The following is an 18,622-nucleotide window of genomic DNA, read 5'->3' on the forward strand; positions in this document are numbered from 1 at the left end:
GAATAAAAATATAACTCTCTTATTCTACAATCTATTTATATTATCGAGTAACAGTTTTCCAATAAAAAGATATAACGCTTGAGGATTATATTTTCGACCACTAAGTGGAGTTGGACTTGCATTTTTATTAATAACTCCTTTAGTTGTTTTGATAATTTCTAGAGAAGAGTTTGAATACAATTAATCATATCTATCTATAGAAACATAATCAATTTGATTTCTTAAGATTCTAAAGAGGTGTCAGAAAATTTGAATTATTGATATGCTATAATGAATCAGGTAACTATCAGAATTTCTGCATAATTATATTGATAATAATGAGATCTAAATGTATAAGTTTCATCGTTAGTGCTTTCATAATTTTCTAGCCGAAATTTGACCTCTAAAAATTTCTTTAGCGTGTGACAATTTTTTCATATGACGGTTACTAAAATAAATTACGGAATTTAAATATACTAAATAAGCACTAAATAATGGCGAAAACCGGATGTTTAGTACTTATATAGTTTTTGTTTTGGCACGTCGCCATTATTTGTTTATTTTTGTTTTTTTCGTGAATAACTTTTTATTCTTTAATTCGGCTACGGAACTGATTGAAGCACTAACCTCTACTAACGAAGCACTAAAGAATGATATAAGTTTCATCGTTAGTGCTTTCATAATTTTCCAGCCGAAATTTGACCTCTAAAAATTTCTTTAGCGTGTTACAATTTTTTCATATGACGGTTAACAAAATAAATTGCGGAATTTAAATATACTAATTAAGCACTAAATAATGGCGAAAACCGGATGTTTAGTACTCCTATAGTTTTTGTTTTGGAAGGTTGCCATTACTTCTTTTTTTCGCAAATAACTTTTGATTTTTAAATTCGGCTACAAAACTGATTGAAGCACTAACCTCTACTAACGAAGCAGTAAAGAATGATATATGTTTCATCGTTAGTGCTTTCATAATTTTCTAGCCGAAATTTGACCTCTAAAAATTTCTTTTGCGTGTTACATACAATATTTTCATATGACGGTTAACAAAATAAATTACAGAATTTAAAAATACTAATTATGCACTAAATAATGGCGAAAACCGGATATTTAGTACTATTATAGTTTTTTTTTTGGCACGTAGCCATTATTTGTTTATTTTTGTTTTTTTCGTGAATAACTTTTTATTCTTAAATTCGGCTACGGAACTGATTGAAGCACTAACCTTTACTAACGAAGCACTAAAGAATGATATAAGTTTCATCGTTAGTGCTTCCAAAAGTTCGGCCAACTTCACGCCTAAATAGTGACGTCATAGTTTTTATTTAGCTTATAACTTTTTTTATAAGGTGGTTAAGCAAATTAATAACGGAATTTAAATACACTAATTAAGCACTAAATAATGGGGAAAACCGGATGTTTAGTACTCCTATAGTTTTTGTTTTGGTCGACATTATTTGTTTATTTTTGTTTTTTTCGTGAATAACTTTTTATTCTTAAATTCGGCTACGGAACTGATTGAAGCACTAACCTCTACTAACGAAGCACTAAAGAATGATATAAGTTTCATCGTTAGTGCTTTCATAATTTTCTAGCCGAAATTTGACCTCTAAAAATTTCTTTTGCGTGTTACAATATTTTTATATGACGGTTAACAAAATAAATTACAGAATTTAAAAATACTAATTAAGAATAAATAATGGCGAAAACCGGATGTTTAGTACTATTATAGTTTTTGTTTTGGCACGTCGCCATTATTTGTTTATTTTTGTTTTTTCGTGAATAACTTTTTATTCTTTAATTCGGCTACGGAACTGATTGAAGCACTAACCTCTACTAAAGAAGCACTAAAGAATGATATAAGTTTCATCGTTAGTGCTTCCAAAAGTTCGGCCAACTTCACGCCTAAATCGTGACGTCATAGTTTTTATTTTGCTAATAACTTTTTATTCTTAAATTCGGCTACGGAACTGATTGAAGCACTAACCTCTACTAACGAAGCACTAAAGAATGATATAAGTTTTATCGTTAGTGCTTTCATAATTTTCCAGCCGTAATTTGACCTCTAAAAATTTCTTTAGCGTGTTACAATTTTTTCATATGACGGTTAATAAAATAAATTAGAATTTAAATACACTAATTAAGCCCTAAATAATGGCGAAAACCGGATGTTTAGTACTCCTATAGTTTTTGTTTTGGCACGTCGCCATTATTTGTTTATTTTTGTTTTTTTCGTGAATAACTTTTTATTCTTTAATTCGGCTACGGAACTGATTGAAGCACTAACCTCTACTAACGAAGCACTAAAGAATGATATAAGTTTCATCGTTAGTGCTTCCAAAAGTTCGGCCAACTTCACGCTTAAATCGTGACGTCATAATTTTTATTTACCTTATAACTTTTTTTTATAAGGCGGTTAGGTAAATTATAATGGAATTTAAATACATTAATTAAGCACTAAATAATGGCGAAAACCAGATGTTAAGTACTACTCTAGTTTTTGTTTTGGCACGTCGCCAATATTTGTTTATTTTTATTTTTTTCGTGAATAACTTTTTATTCATAAATTCGGCTACAAAATGGATTGAAGCACTAACCTCTACTAACGAAGCACTAAAGAATGATATAAGTTTCATCGTTAGTGCTTCCAATCGACTTTTAAGCGTGAAGTTGGCACAAATTTTTATATTTGCCTATAACTTTTTTTCCTTAAATTCGGCTACTATACGGATTGAAGCACTAAAAAATGACATATGATTCATCGTTAGTGCTTCCAATCGTTCGTCCAACTTCACGGAGCTAACATCCACGCCTCTTTTAAGACCTCTTTTGCAATACTAAATAGGCGCTCCACAGGAGTACTAGAGGGAAGCGGGGTATTGTATTTTATAAGATATTTTTTAATTCAGGGAATTTATCAAAAATAGTAATTTTGTTATCATTATTTAAAAAATATTTGTCCAATATATTATCTTCCTGATAAACAATTTCATGGAATCCAGAAAAAATCTTCCACAAATCATTTTTGTATTTAAAAGAAAGATTTTTTACTTTTAGATGCTTTTTAGATTGAAGCTGCTTACCTTTGAAAATTAAATAGTTTTATAAGGCATTTTGCCCTTAAATTTGTTTGATCATTTGGATCAATATCTTTTAGAAGTTAAAAATATTTTTTGTATGATGGAAATGAAAATTCTATTTCTCATCTATCTCGAAATCCATAATATCGAAAACTAATTTTTATTATATAAAATGAATATTAGTATGACTTAAAAGATTTTCCAAAAAATTTTCAATATAAAAAAGAAAATTGATGTATATAATATTTAAAATGATTAGATGAAAAACCAATATAAAACTCGGCTAAACATTTAATAATGGATAAATTTAAATAAAATTTCATTTTTATTAACAAATATTATTAATATTTAAAAAATAATTTAATTTATACATTAAATTTCCTAAAAGGAGCTACCTCCCACTTCTCATTTTTAAAAAGGAGGGGTGCGCTCCAAGTGTTTTTGAAAAAATGTAGCGGCGCTCCTTAACAACTCTACGTGACAAGGGAGTAAAATATTGAATTTACTTTGTATGCTATGATATTTTAAATTGTAAAAAAAAAATTAAGTGATTATGTCTATGAATCAGGCTTGTGTGCCAATGAGCAGACTCGCCAGTTGGACAGATTCTAATGTATTTGACCTAAAATTAACCAAGTATTTATTAATTAAAATGCTATTTACTTAATATGTTCAAACTAAACGAATTTATATAATAAATGTGATTTCCTAATATATTTTTGCTAGTCCTCCATAGCCAGCCAAATAGGGCATAATCAAATCAATGTAACACAGTTGTGACATGAAACCATTCTAATCGATCAAGTTTAACTTGACCCAATCATTAATTTAAGATAAAATTATGACTCATTTTAAAAAAAAAACTTTTTTTCTTGTAGCGTTTTTAAATGTATTTAATTTATAGTAACCTAGTTTTCAAATTCCATTGAATTTATAACTTCTCTTCATTTTAACTGAATTCCAAATAAATAAGTGTATTGATGAAGAGATCTGAACAATTCTGGCGTTCAGGCAGGAGATTGGCAAAGTAACTGGACTTCTAATTGAAGTTCAAAGGAATACCTATATAACGGAAATCTGGATATCATGCAAGTATTGGTCAAATGCAGTAAAAAGCAAAAATTCGAGTTTTAAATAAAAACAAATTACATTGATAAATTCAGAGGTAAAATAAAGGACCATAATTAATAAAATCTACAAAAATATTTTTGGACATTTTCGTCACAAAAAAATGAAACATTAAATTTAATAACCTGGGATCTCTTTAATAAATGAAAACTTTTACAAACAAGTGAAAAAACATACGTGGTTACAAAGTATTCAAAAATTTGCCCTTGTTTAATTTGAATAATTTTTTTTAGTGTTTCTCACTATAACTATAAAAAAAACTCTTTTGTAATAATTATTTTAAAGTTTTTTAAATCATTGACGCTGTTAAATCTTTATATCTTATCATTTAGACGTTCTAAAAAAAAATTCTTTTAGATTGTTCAAATTGATTTCCCTAAAGACGCGACTGGCTTACATAACACTATGCATTTATACCATTGTCATCGTGAATGAATGTCGATAAAAATTTATTGGTAACCGTGGCTCGTTTATTAAATCTAACATGATTATATATAGTATCCATATTGTGTGTAATGTACAATAAAAGGAATTATAACAGCTTCTTCATACGCCTTCAAAATCATCTTTCTAAATAAAGCATAAAATAATTTTTAATATATATAATACGTGTATAAAGATATGGAAGAAAAAAAACTTATAGTGCACGAAGTGAAGCGTTTTCCCTCAAATTTCAAATAATACATTACAACGTTCAGAAGCGTTTTTTTAGAAAAACGCAAAGCTAAACGCTCCTGCTCAATTTGTAAGCCTTAAACACTATTTGAAACATGTATTATTTTAGGACAAAAAATCAGGAAATTGGGCGAGATATTAAAAATTTAAAGTTTACCATTTGCAACAATTTGTAGAGTAATTATTTTAAATGCAATAACGTCCACTTTTAATATAAAGATCAACCCTAACTGTATTCGTAAATTTTCGAATACCCAGCCCACTCGTTTCTACTCAAATTTTCTTATTAGCCTTATTTTCCATTTAAAATTTTTTTTGTTCATTTCAAGAAAATATGATTTACACTCTCATTAGCTTTTAAACAAGACCGGGGGGGGGGGGGTTGGTATTTTATTCCACATAATATATTTAGATGATTTTTTAAGAATCTCTGTTTTATAAGTAAAGAATTAATTAATTATAATTAAAAAGTGAAACCGTTATTATATATTTTTTAGAAAAGTATCCATTTCGCTGCGAATTCGCGCTAACTGTGAATTCAGGGTTAATCACAATTATAAATTTTTGAAATTAATAAAGAACCTACTATAAACACCAGAAATTATTCTTAGGGTAAAGATATATCAAGATTTGAGGGCAAACTACTCCCCTTCCCCTAGTTGTTAAAAGTTATTTAATTTGAAAAAAATGTTATAGCAAAAATAGAAATTTGTTTGTACGATTATGAACTAAGCCTATCCAAAAAAATACCGAATCGAAATGAATTATTTGTATTCGATTCTTATGAACGAATTGTATATTTTACTATTCGTATTTGTAAGAACAATAATATTGTAAAACATTCTTATTCTTCTATTCACGTCATATTAGACTTGCGGCTAATGGAACTTTAAAATGTTCTCTGTGGTCTGGGTCTAGAATATGATCACCGTCTCCTTGACAGGGTGTAAAAACCACCTAAAGAGATTGATGTCAGCAAGGACATTCGATTGTAAAAAATCCTGCTCCAAAATCATAAAAAATATTCTTATTCGATTGGTTTAATTATGAAAAGTAAATTATTCAATTCTTTAGAATAACTTTTTATCATCTGAAAAATAATCAGTCATAATTTTTAAAAAGGATATTTAGCTTTAAACATATTTTAAATAGATAACTAACCATATCATTGTACTCTAAAATGTGTTGTTTTATCTTAGAGGAATCCACCCATGTTACATAATCTTCCATACTCCTATATCAATATATTAATTATAATAATATTTAAACATGTACTTTTTTTTACCTTGTAACAAAATATGCAGGGTCCAAAATGAGCTCTGTTCCAATTCTAACATCTATCCATAATTTAGATAAAGAAATTAATTTATTAAGTGGTTATATAGTTAATATATAAGATAAATTACATAAGATTAAATTTAAAGGCACCCTAAGCTTACTTCCTTGGTGGGGTGCATTCTAGGATCCAAACCAACCCTAAACCATTAAACAGGTAATGATCTTGATTATCTATTGCACCTAAACAGAACAGTCAAAATTTTGGTAATATTGAGAGATATCCACAATCTATTGGCTAACAAACAAGCCTTCAAGCATATATTGATGGAGGTTATAAATTAATTAAGAGGATAAGGGGGCAAACAAATACATGAGGAAAATAATGAGTTGGGATATCCTTTTTATTCTTGATGATCTTGGCCTCTTTTTTAATGAATATTTGCACCCATAAAATACCCTTTAGTTTCCTTAGCACTGCTACATGGAGGTCTCATCAATTCTGGTTTATAAATGAAATTTATTAAATTTTCTTTATCATATATGGCTGCTAATTTTTTAAAATTATCCATAGAATTAAACGTCGCATGTAAATATAATGCCATTTATCTTAATAAAACATTTCATATAATAAAATTATATTAGATTAACTAAAAGGGAAGGATAATTATAATTTTAATAAAGAGACAGATATAATATTAGTATTAAAAGTATACCTATTTGCTATGACATAGTAAAAGGTATTTATCTATCATAATAAAATTTATGTTATTATTTTAACCAGAAAAACAAATTTAAATAATTCTCAAATGGAGTTTATAAATTTCCAAAATCAATAAATAAGAATAACTGCAAGTTACTGATATTAATATTTAAAGATTTAATCAATATTCAAATATATAAAATTAGGTGATACACAGCTCAAAAATTTGGATAATATTATTTCTATATTTATTTTTCTCAGGAAAGCTATTTTACAACATTATCCAAAGAACACAATGCTAAATGGATTACAAAGGATAAATAAAATTTATAATAATGTAATGGATGATATTGATGGCATTCTTACCATTACAAGTGATATGCAATATCTAAAAAATGATGAAGTGGATTTTGAAATAATAAAATCATACGTAACAAGTGATGCATGGGTGCAAGTTCAAAATTTAAAAGACATATAAAGGCAGAGTCCTGGATTTGTCAGAAATGTTACTTTCTTTAGATGATTATGCATTGTTGGTTCCACTTCAAATGTCAAAAAATATTTTAAAAAACCTTGTAAAATTTATTGGTTTTATAATTGTTGTTGAGTATATTTTTATTCACATTTTATATTTTAATTAAAATGTATTTCCATTCATCTATCCATCCCAAATGGCGAAAATTTTCCGGTTCATCTTTTGGAAGAATATAACCTAACAAATGAAATGGAATTTTGATGTCTATGGATTCAAATACTTAACTCATTCCTTATCATGAATATAACTATTCAAGATTAAAAAACAAATAAGAAATATATGTCTTTATATTATTAATTTATAAATTACAATTACAATATCGGAATGGGTAAATTCCACTCATTTAGTTAAACTAAAACTGGGTACAAGGTTTGTTGGTATCCTTGAGAAAAAAAATCGGCATAATTTTATGAAGGGTGGGCCTTCATAAAATTCCCGTTCGCTCATTTTGGGCAGGTCTATGACCAACGTGCTAGATAAGATAAGATAAGAATGTCATTAAATATGTCTTTATTTAGATAATAATTGCATATGAAATGAATATTTTTATTGAATAAAATAATTTAAATTAAACTCGTTACCTGATTTTATATCATTTTTTCTTAAAGTGAGAAGATATATTTTAATAGGGTTAATAATGAAGTTCTTACAAATTATATTATTTATGTATGAAATTAATATTTTAAATATATATTATGTTAAATACAAGTAACAATATTTATTAATGGATTTTGTATTGTAGAAGTCTTAAGGCTTTAATATTAAATTGATGTTTTGAAAAGTTATACAATGATTTTATTTGAATATTAAATTGATGTTAATTTTGTATATATACTTAAATGATCATGATTACTTCCACCTTTTTGTTTTTATTTGATCTTAGTTGAAAATAAAGAACTTAATTATTAATATTCCTAATCTTCACGGATTCCACATTCTACAATTGATGATATATTCTTAACCTTCAATCTTCCGTAGTTATTCAATACAATCACCCACAATTTATTCTATATTATTTATTCTTGTTCATTATATTAAAATTTAAGAGATAACATAACAGCTACCCTGATAATTATTTCCAGGAATTTTATCAATATATTAAATTTATTATATAATTTTATACAAATATAATATTAATTTTTAAATTCTAATTTCTTTATTTATAATAAAGTCAGAAATTATAATATTATATACCTTAAATAAAAAGTGGCTTCTAAGTTCTAACTATGTTTGAATTGAATCACTATGAAAGATATTTTTTTTTGTTCCATTTTTCAAATTCAAATGTATAAAATAGATTTTCTGATAATAGTATTCTAAGGTAAACTGGATGTTGTATACACTTTCTGAGAATTATCTATCAGATGAAAAAATTTCTACATCTTTATTTGTAGAAAATAGGACATATAAATTTTTTAAATTATAAATATATTTTTATTAGTATAATATCAGCTGTCTATTTTTTAAACCATGATGCACTTTATTATTCTAAGATAACATTAAGAAGCTATTGAAGATTTGAATAATGAAATATTAATGTATTTATATTATATTTTTATATTTAACCACTTTGAAAGTTGGCATTTTTAATATTTGCATACTTCAATAATTGGTATATATCAGTTTTTATTAGGGGTGTACCGATACCACTTTTTGGAAGCTAATCTGATATTAAATTGATATCGGCCAATTACTGATCCGATATCATATCTAATTTTGTATTTTGTAAAGATATCAATAGTTTTAATTTTTAATATACTTTTTATTAGTATAATCTATAATTTAACTATACCTTAACTTATGTTATTAAAATATATTATAATGATCAGTTATAGTATAAATTAAATTGCAATTCTAAAAGTATATTAAATATTTTTATTGTTAAATCACTTTTATATAATAAGTAATAACATCTATATACATAATAAGTAATAAACAAACATATTATGAAATTTGATATAAATATTTTAAATAATATTTAACATTAATATATTGAAGATTTCTTTTTAGAAATAGCAAAATTTCCAATTTATCAGAGGTCAGCCTGAGGCGATGGTAACTGTCAATATCACCAGCTTCATTAAAAACAGATTTTGAAGAGATTATTGCTCTTTTATAGACAAAATGTGCAAAAAATAACAATATGGAAGAATGTTTATTAATTTTTTATTATTAAAAAAATTATCAATATAAATGATTTTAGATATAACTTTTCTTAAAAATTTTATAACATTTTATTTTTTGTTGAAGACGCCATTTTATATTGGATTGAATCGGAAAATTTTATAAAATTGACAGATAATAGATATTTGAAAATGGGCAAAATATTGACCCAAATCCAATAAAAAATATCGGTACATCCCTAGTTTTTATATTTACCATCTCAAAAATTTTGTCAACATTTTATATATTAGCAACTAAGATGGTATAAATCAATTTTTATATTTTCCATCAAAAATATTGTCAATATCAGTGTTTATATTTAATAGCCATAAGCCAGGCAGCACAAAATGCCTCATTCAAAATGAATCAAACATTTGACTTGTGCTGGCCTAATACATCATAAATGAATAGTTTTTAATAAAAACCCTGTGTATATATTTTTTTGCCATTTTATACTCAGCCTAAATTATTTAAAATAATATTCTTTCATGACCCATTCTATTCTGGGATTTCACTTCCCTAAAATAAGCCATTTAAAAATAGAATATAGTAAATAAATATATATAATTGATGAGGAAACATTGCATTTTTTAAATGCAAGATGGAAGAAGTAAGCTAGGATGTCCTCTAGTATTTATTAATTGAGAAAACTAAAAAAAAAGATGTTTGCTTAAATATACCAAAATTGTATTTTATTTTTAAATATATAAAATTATATATTGCTTACGTCCTTGTTCAATAAATTGGGTAGAAACTTTCACTCTTTCTGACATTTTGTTTTTAACCATCATGCAAGGCAGCCTTCTCCTTTGTATCTGAAATAACTATCTGGTAAATATAAAATATCATACCTACAGAAGGATGAAGCAGTAATTTTATTTGCTACTTCCAATGTGGATTTATGTGAGATCAAACCCATTTCATATCTATATTATGTGTTATATGATAATTAATAAAACTTTACAATTTATCTAATAATTGAGCAGTCCCATTAATTTTTAAGGGATCATCATCGTTTAAGTCGTTAAATTTTCTGGCTAAATCTCGAATTTCGCGAGACAATAAATTATATCTGAAAGTTAAAATTAATTACTATTTAGCTTACTTAGTATAATCCTCTCTACTTCTGACACCATATCTTTTCATTATTTTTAATTCATGTATATTATTATCACATTCCCAGGATATAAAATCAACTTTTTTCAATAACTTTTTCTCGTGATATTTTAATTTTCGAACCATTAATGTAAGGCGAATATACAAAAATTTTGCATCAGAGATTGATTACCTGTCATTCTATAGATCACACAAAATATTGACACACATCAATGACATATATAATACCTAGACTGACAATTCATTCATTAAAAGTGTACATCAATGCAAATCATGTGGAGACGCCATCTTGATTTCACTAATCATTATTAAAATTATAAACGAGAGGCTAATTTATTCCTATATCTAAAACTTTATTAAATAATTACCGGATCATCGAAATAATAAGACAGCAAGTTATCAATTTAATATTAGTTTTTAACATGAGAATAATTACTAAATGTGTTACCAAAATGGCCGGTCCAGCTGATTTGATTTTCTTAAAAATGCATTTTAATGAATGAATCGTCAGTCTAGGTATTATATATGTCATTGTGATAGTTATAATATAAACAGGCTCATCCTTTTTGAACATAAATATAAACAACCAGGACCAAAACACGAACGACATATACGATTGCATACAAAATCACGATAAAAATTGATACTAACGAGTAACGACCATGCATATAGATACCGGCTGATTTCACTATTTTACCAAAACATGCAGAGATCAGTTGGGATATGGAGCACCATGAAACTAATTCGATAGAAAAACATCATAAACAAAAAAGAACTGAATTATCATACAGAAAAAACCATAAAAATGCAAATTAAAATACATCCAAAGCATGACGCTACGCAGTGACGAAGCGTAAAGTTTACTACTAGATAAGCAATCGAAAATTTTTTTAATTTTTATTTATTATCAAATCATAAAAAATTAAAATATATAAATAAGAATTTGTCTTTGTTTTTGAATAAAATGATCAATTACTAAATTATAAAAGTAATTTTAGATTTAAATTTTTTTAATAAGTTTTTTTCAGTCTAAATCAAAAATATATTAAAAATTTTTTTAAACTTATAATTTATTCATTAAAAGTTAGCATTTTACAAAATTTTAAATAAGTTTATATGCTTAAAATAATTTTAGGCACCAATGGTATTGTTTATAATTAATGGGCGTCATGGTTAAGCTTGGATTTATAAATTCCTTTGAAGGACATAGGCGTAGCCAAGATTTTCCTAAAGGGGGGGGGGTATTAAAAAATTACTAGGGGCTTCGCCTCCAGACCCTATTTGGGGCGGGCCTTCAACACGCATTTGCCCGGCCTTCGACCGGGTTACCTTACTCTATATATAGTCATAAAATATTTTTACATGATAGGAGGTTAATTTTAATAAAAAAAATACGCCTGGAACCAATGACATATAATAATACCTAGACTGACGATTCATTCATTAAAAGTGTACATCAATTCAAATCAGCTAGAGACGCCATCTTGGTTACTGTAATAAATATTAAAATTTTAAACGAGAGCCTATATTTATATTATATCTGATGCAAACTTTATTAAAGAATTGCCTGATCATCGAGATAATAAGAAAGTAAGTTATCAATTTAATATTAGTTTTTAACATGAAAATAATTATTATAAAGGTTACCAAAATGGCGGGTCCAGCTGATTTGCTTTTAACGACGCTTAAAAATGCATTTTAATGAATGAATCGTCAGTCTAGGTATTATTATATGTCATTGCCTGGAACAAATATGAAATATATTTTTATTAGTTTATATAAAATATAATAAATAACTTGTTATACATTAATATAAAAGCATGGTAATAATTTATTCCAAACAAGTATTAAAAATTTATTTATAAAAAGTAAGTAGACATATAGTTTATATTCCTCTATTATATAGAATTAGTTACAAAATACTAGGTAAAATTCAACTTTTACAGACATATTTGACAGTTAGAGAATATATTACAGTTAATATTTTAGTAAATTTTACAAATCAATGCTCTTGATAATAAATATAGCACAATTTACATTCAATTAACGCCATCTATTTATTTAAATAAAATATGATATTAAAAATTAATCTTCATATTATTCATCCAACAATGTATATAAAGAATTTCTGATGTCCTTATCAATATTTAATTGTTTTCTATAAAATTTATAATTCGCTATATTGGTAAAAATTACTTGATTGTCATATGATAATTGATAAAATTAGATATACTGTAAATCTACGACATATAATATTCCACTGTTTGTATTGTGGTTTAATTTTTTTATTTAATTTATTTTATCAATAGTTTTATAATTATATTTTACTTTTATTAAGATAAATAATTTAAAATTACTCACTTTATAAAAATTATGTATATTATATTATTTAGTAATTTTATGGATCTATTTTATAATTATAATACATTTCACTATTGTCTTAAGACTTATCTTTGGTTATATTCCATTTCTTAAAAAACATTTTTGGTTCACCTTTTTATATATAAATGCTTTTTTCCAAAAATTTATAAATTATGATGAATAGTTTTATAAAAAAATATCAACTTTTACATTCTTTCTTTCAAATTATTGTTTAAGATATATGCATACAGGGGTCTGGGGGTAGGGGAAGGATTAAGGGAGGTATTTTTATTAGCTTAAAATGATATTCACAAAGAGTGATAAATTTCTAAAGGTGGGGGGGGGGGAGATTTCCCCTTTCCCCCCCCCCATGACTACGCCTATGAAGGATATAAATATCCCTCACAATCTTGAACTGATATTTATAGATATAAATGGGGGAAAAAAATGTGTATATTTTTATTATATTAGTCTTAATATTTTTATTACTTATAAGATAAATTTCGCTTAAATATTTTTATTTTTTAAATAAGAAACGTTAAATAAAAGTATATCAAAATGTATCTTAAAAAATATCTATAAACAGATACAGATGCCTCTAAAACAGTATATATATATATAGATAGATACTTTTTATACAACTCTGATAATCTTAATATATTTTTAATAATATAATTACTTATTAAACATTAATTATTGCTTTAAAAAGAGTAAAATTTTGTTATTTAAAGTTAGGAAAAAAAAAATAATATAAAATATTTTTTTATCTTATATTTATTTAAAAAATAACATTATTTTATTTGCTTCCTCAATGTTTATTTTTCACATGATTACAAAATACATGCGCATGATTTTCTCTTTATTTATTAAAAAAAATGAGCAATATTAAATTTGCTTCCCTCATGTATATTTTTTAACGTAGTAAATATAATAGTAAAAACATAGTAAAAAAAATAGTAATTGCGTACTAAAAATAATAGTAATACTTCTCAAAATAATATTAATATTATAACGTTTTAAAAATTTTATTAATTTTTTTTAACTATTTTTAACATATTACAAAGATTATATTAAGATATAAGAATTTTATAGGATACATTTCAAGGGAACTTCCTTGTTTCTATGCAAGCTTCGTCATTGACGTAAGGCCATCTAATAGGATTCCACCTATAGGGTTTACAAGAAATTATAATGTCAATCCCAATTCCTCCAGTAACAATATTAGTAAAGGCGTTTCATCTTGTAATATATTTTCGTCAAGCAACATTCATTGAACCTAAAGTTTCCGAATTTCCTTTAAAGGTAGCAGTTCCTAGTGAAATGATAGGCTAAAATTGATAAAGACTATTAGGGCCATCGTTCAACAAAGTCATGTATGGATACATGTATTTAAGAAAATCAATCCAAATGAAGGAAAAAATTTTATGATGAAACCTAGAGATATATCCCTAAATAGTGACTGGCAGGACAAAAATGAGTGTTTTATTGTAAGCCTGTACAGAGGCATGCAAAAGGACTTTAGAATAAATGTGTGAAGAAGTTGAAATAAAGTGGAGAAGTGAGACATCTCTTAAAATTCTGGCACACAATAAGTTAATTGGTATTGGAAAAAATGGAAAGAATGTCAAACAATTTATAGTAGAGTCTGATGTCAAAATCACAGTATCAAGGAGATACAGAGATATAGACAATTTTGATTTGGTAAATACTATTAAGGGACCTTTAGATTAAGTCATTAAAGTTCAAAAAATGATCCAAACCAAACTTCAAGCCATGAAAGCAATTTAGCTGCCACAGGAGAGTTCATGTATTGAGATCTGCCTAACTATGAAGGCTCAAGAAAAAATTCTAATATGGCCAAATACCTGCAATATAGTGCTGACAATGGCAGAAAACATAACTATTTTTAACGTACTTCAACGTCAGTTCTTTACAGGACCAAGGAAATAAGACTTTAATCGTAAATAAATTTATTAGGTTGTGTCCTGTGGAAAAATATAAATAAATTAATTTATTAATTTTGAAGAAAAAAATAACATAAACTCAATGTAAAAATAAAGTAATATTCTAAATCACTTTCCGTCATTTACAAAAATTTACTATTTATCATTTAGGACACAGCCTTAAGAAACAAAATAAAATTTTTAAATATATTCATATATTATTATATGGAAAATAATTTTTTATATGGAAAATAATTTTTTTACTAATTTTTATCGTAAAATATATTTTTTAAAATATTTATAAGTTTATTAATCATTATGTATAAATAGTCGCCTGATTTTATATATCATGTGTTAATCCCGGGATCTTTGTCCCCCAAAACTATTATTTGTCTTAATACTTTTATTTTATATTTAGATATATATTTTCTTGGCCAATCAGTTGCTAAAGGTTAATTTATTTATATTGGTTGTAGTGGCATGGGGAAATTTTGTGTCTAACATATAGCGTTGGGGTGGTAGGGACGTTTTTTACATTTATAAATAATAATTCTCAAATATAAACTAATCCTAACCTATACCTTTCTACCATGGTAACATTAACGAGGTTCAGAATTTTATCTGCGTTCTAGGGTTTTTAATCAATAAAATTCAGATGTCAGTATCCTTTTAATCATCTGATAATCTATGTTCAAAATCCACTTATTAACTAAAAGTCAAATTTATATATCTTGTAATTATTCAAAAATCTAGTTTCAGGACTCTTGATTCAGCCAAATGTTCTATAATTATCCAGTATTCCGTGTTTAAGATCCTTTAACCTATCGAAGTTACTTTAAGGATCTTCTAATCATAATATCCATCTGAATTCAAAAATTTGCATTTAGGATCATTTTATTGGCCAATATTCCAATTTTAGGACCCTCTAATCATATAAGGATTGTTTTGGGATCCTTTATCTACTCAAAAGTCTGATTTCTTTTTCTATACTCATGTTTGGGATCCTTTATTAAACTAAAATCCTAATTTCAGTACCTACTGATTATCTAAGATCTGCATTCAGGATCTTCCTACCAAAAGAAAGGTACGACCTCAGGATCCTCTAATCATCTGAAAATCAGCGTGAACCTTTAATCCACCGTAAGATTTTAGTTCTAAAGATAGGCGCCTATGATCCTAATTTCTAATTTCAGGACCTTATAAACATTAAAAGATCTGTGCTAAGGATTTTTTTAATCAAAACAAAAGATCCCAATCTCTAATCATCCGAAAATCCTTATCCAAGATCTTTTATCCAACTCCAGTCGGAATTTCAGAAACTTCTAATCATTCAAAGATTCGCGTTTCATTATCCTTCATTCACTTAAAAGTCCAATCAGGACTTTTCATAAATGTCATTTTAAGCTAATAAAAATTATCCTCCAAATTTCCTCAAGTATCCATAAACAAATTTTAAAAGTATAAAGTTTACGAGAAAAAATCTCCTATCCCGTGTTCTTGGTTCGTCTTATTTCTAAACAATCAATTTAAATTTACCAAGTATTAGATTTATTTGTATAGAAAAAATGTATGAATAACAAATAATATTTATTTTAATATAGGGGAGACAGGGATTAAGTAACCCCGAGGCTTGAGAAACCACTTAATTTTATTTTAAAATTAAAGAGGTTAGAAGTAGAAGGTTTAAATTTTATTCAAATATAGCTTTTATTAGTGTGCAACTTTAAGCAAATAAGTCTTTTGAAATAATTAATTATTGAAAATTTTATTTAAGAAATAAAATCTTGAGGTAAAATTCAAACGATTTTTACATGTCAGGAATTTTATTCTTTTTAAGTTATATAATCATTTATATGTAAATTAAATTTCATAGCAAAGTATTTATCTTTTTTTATTGAGAAAGTTTTATGAGTATTCATGATTAGTTATTACGTCAATTATGGCAATATATATGAAAAAAATATTTTCAAAATCTTGGAAAGAAGATTTCATGGATGTGTATGATAGGTATTTTGGATTTATGCTAAGAAATCATCCTTAAGATCCTATATTTTATGTGTCCAAAATGTTCATTAAATTTACCAAAATTAAGTTTCAATATTTATATATAATTAACTTCAATTCAAATGTATTTATAATATTTTGTTAATAATGAGTGTTTTTCAATTCATTATAGCCTAACAAACTTATGGTTTAATAAGACCCTTGCAGTGGTTTGACTAACACCTTTATTGGAACATGTTGGGCAAAATTTTAACATTTGCAAAAAAAAATTGAAAAATATTATTATATTTTTATAAATATTTATAAAGCAATCGATTTATTTACTGTTCTTTATAATATCTAAAAAAAACACGACCAATTTTGCAAAAATCAATTCTGCTAGCCCCAGTCTCCCCTACACGTTCTTTCTTACAACTAGAGAATCGTCCTAGTTCAAATTCTATGTAAATTCGGTTTCTGCCAATTGGAAAATTTGGTTTAAATAAAATTTGTTTCATTGACGAACCTGTGATTTTTTTTTCGCATCTTTTTTAAACATATACGCCATTAAATTTCCTAAAAATTATAATGTCAGAATTAATGATTTGTCAATAAATTCCAGAAAAATAAAATTTAAGTCTACTTTTACTTAAGAAATTAATTCCTCTATGACGCAATATTCATTTTCTATTATTAGGATTATTTTTCAATTAAAAATAAAGTCGCGTCTAAGACCTTAGAAATTATTTTTTTTAAGGATTTCTATATTTTATGAAATGATAGTTAAATTTATAAAAATTAATTATTTTTTATTTTAAAATATTTGTTTATTTTTTAATTACTACAGTTTGCTTTCAATATAAATTGGGGTGAACCGAATTTATTTTGAAAACAATAACTATTTAAGAGTAATGGGTGGAAATTTTACTTGGAACAGGCCTGGCTTGCAATTATATACCTGTAATTCATACCCTGATCTCTCATTTGTATCTAAAATGTTTTGCCTTTTTGTCGTCAATCGAATTATCAAGTTGTCAAGCGAAAATTTTATAATATAATATTTAAAAAAATTATATAATAATTAACATTAAATAATAATTAAAATCCAATTAATATTATTTTAAAAAAAAGTATGATATAAATTTTGCCTGAGTCAGTCAGAATGTTAATTCATTCTTACATCTCGTTTCAGACTTTGAATATCAATTTTTTTTTTCATATTAAAGATTTAGTATTGATGTAAATATTATTATATCTTATTTTTTTTAAAAGGAACTAGTAATGATATAAACGTTGTATTTCAATTCAAACAAATTTAATATTATCTATGATTACAGCATACCTAAATAAAAAAATTGTCATCGTGTCAATGTGAAGGCGTTTCTGTGAATTTTTTTTGTCAAAAAACATTTTGTATTACGAAATATTAATGAAATTTTAATAAAATGTGATATTTAATTTATTACTAATATATTGGAAATTTTTTTTAAAAAAATATTATTGAAGAGATCATAAAAGGTTGTTTACATAAAGCTATTTAAGCAATATATCAAACATGAAATTTGATCATACAATAAAATAGCCGTAAAGAATTCTAACTTGACTCTGTTCTCGGATTACTTAATATACTCTTAAACTATATTTTTTTTGTTAATAAAATATCATTTTGTAAATGACTTTA

The 18,622-nt window shown here is 25.8% G+C and overlaps 1 protein-coding gene across 1 annotated transcript; it reads right to left on the minus strand.

Annotated features, from left to right (window-relative positions):
* Positions 1 to 4,494: 4,494 nt before the first annotated feature.
* Positions 4,495 to 10,801, minus strand: LOC135923718 (U3 small nucleolar ribonucleoprotein protein IMP3-like). The gene is made up of 7 exons (XM_065458626.1): positions 10,644 to 10,801; positions 10,503 to 10,610; positions 10,390 to 10,464; positions 10,266 to 10,345; positions 6,148 to 6,199; positions 6,024 to 6,096; positions 4,495 to 4,757 (listed from the first exon to the last, which is right to left on the minus strand). The coding sequence occupies exons 1-7, from the start codon at positions 10,778 to 10,780 to the stop codon at positions 4,734 to 4,736; spliced, it is 549 nt and encodes a 182-aa protein (XP_065314698.1). The 5' UTR covers positions 10,781 to 10,801; the 3' UTR covers positions 4,495 to 4,733.
* Between the last annotated feature and the right edge of the window lie 7,821 nt (positions 10,802 to 18,622).

The sequence above is a fragment of the Gordionus sp. m RMFG-2023 genome, chromosome 2 (genome assembly GCF_954871325.1).
Source record: "Gordionus sp. m RMFG-2023 chromosome 2, tfGorSpeb1-WG-v2, whole genome shotgun sequence".
Classification (NCBI taxonomy): domain Eukaryota; kingdom Metazoa; phylum Nematomorpha; class Gordioida; order Chordodea; family Parachordodidae; genus Gordionus; species Gordionus sp. m RMFG-2023.

Bases quoted from the DNA above. Each gene is read 5' to 3' on its own strand.
- LOC135923718 (XM_065458626.1), bottom strand. From the start codon at position 10,780: ATGGTTCGAAAATTAAAATATCACGAGAAAAAGTTATTGAAAAAAGTT. The intron at 10,611-10,643 runs GTAAGCTAAATA...TTTAACTTTCAG, and splicing joins AGTAGAGAGGATTATACTAA to ATATAATTTATTGTCTCGCG. The intron at 10,465-10,502 runs GTAAAGTTTTAT...CACATAATATAG, and splicing joins GCTCAATTATTAGATAAATT to ATATGAAATGGGTTTGATCT.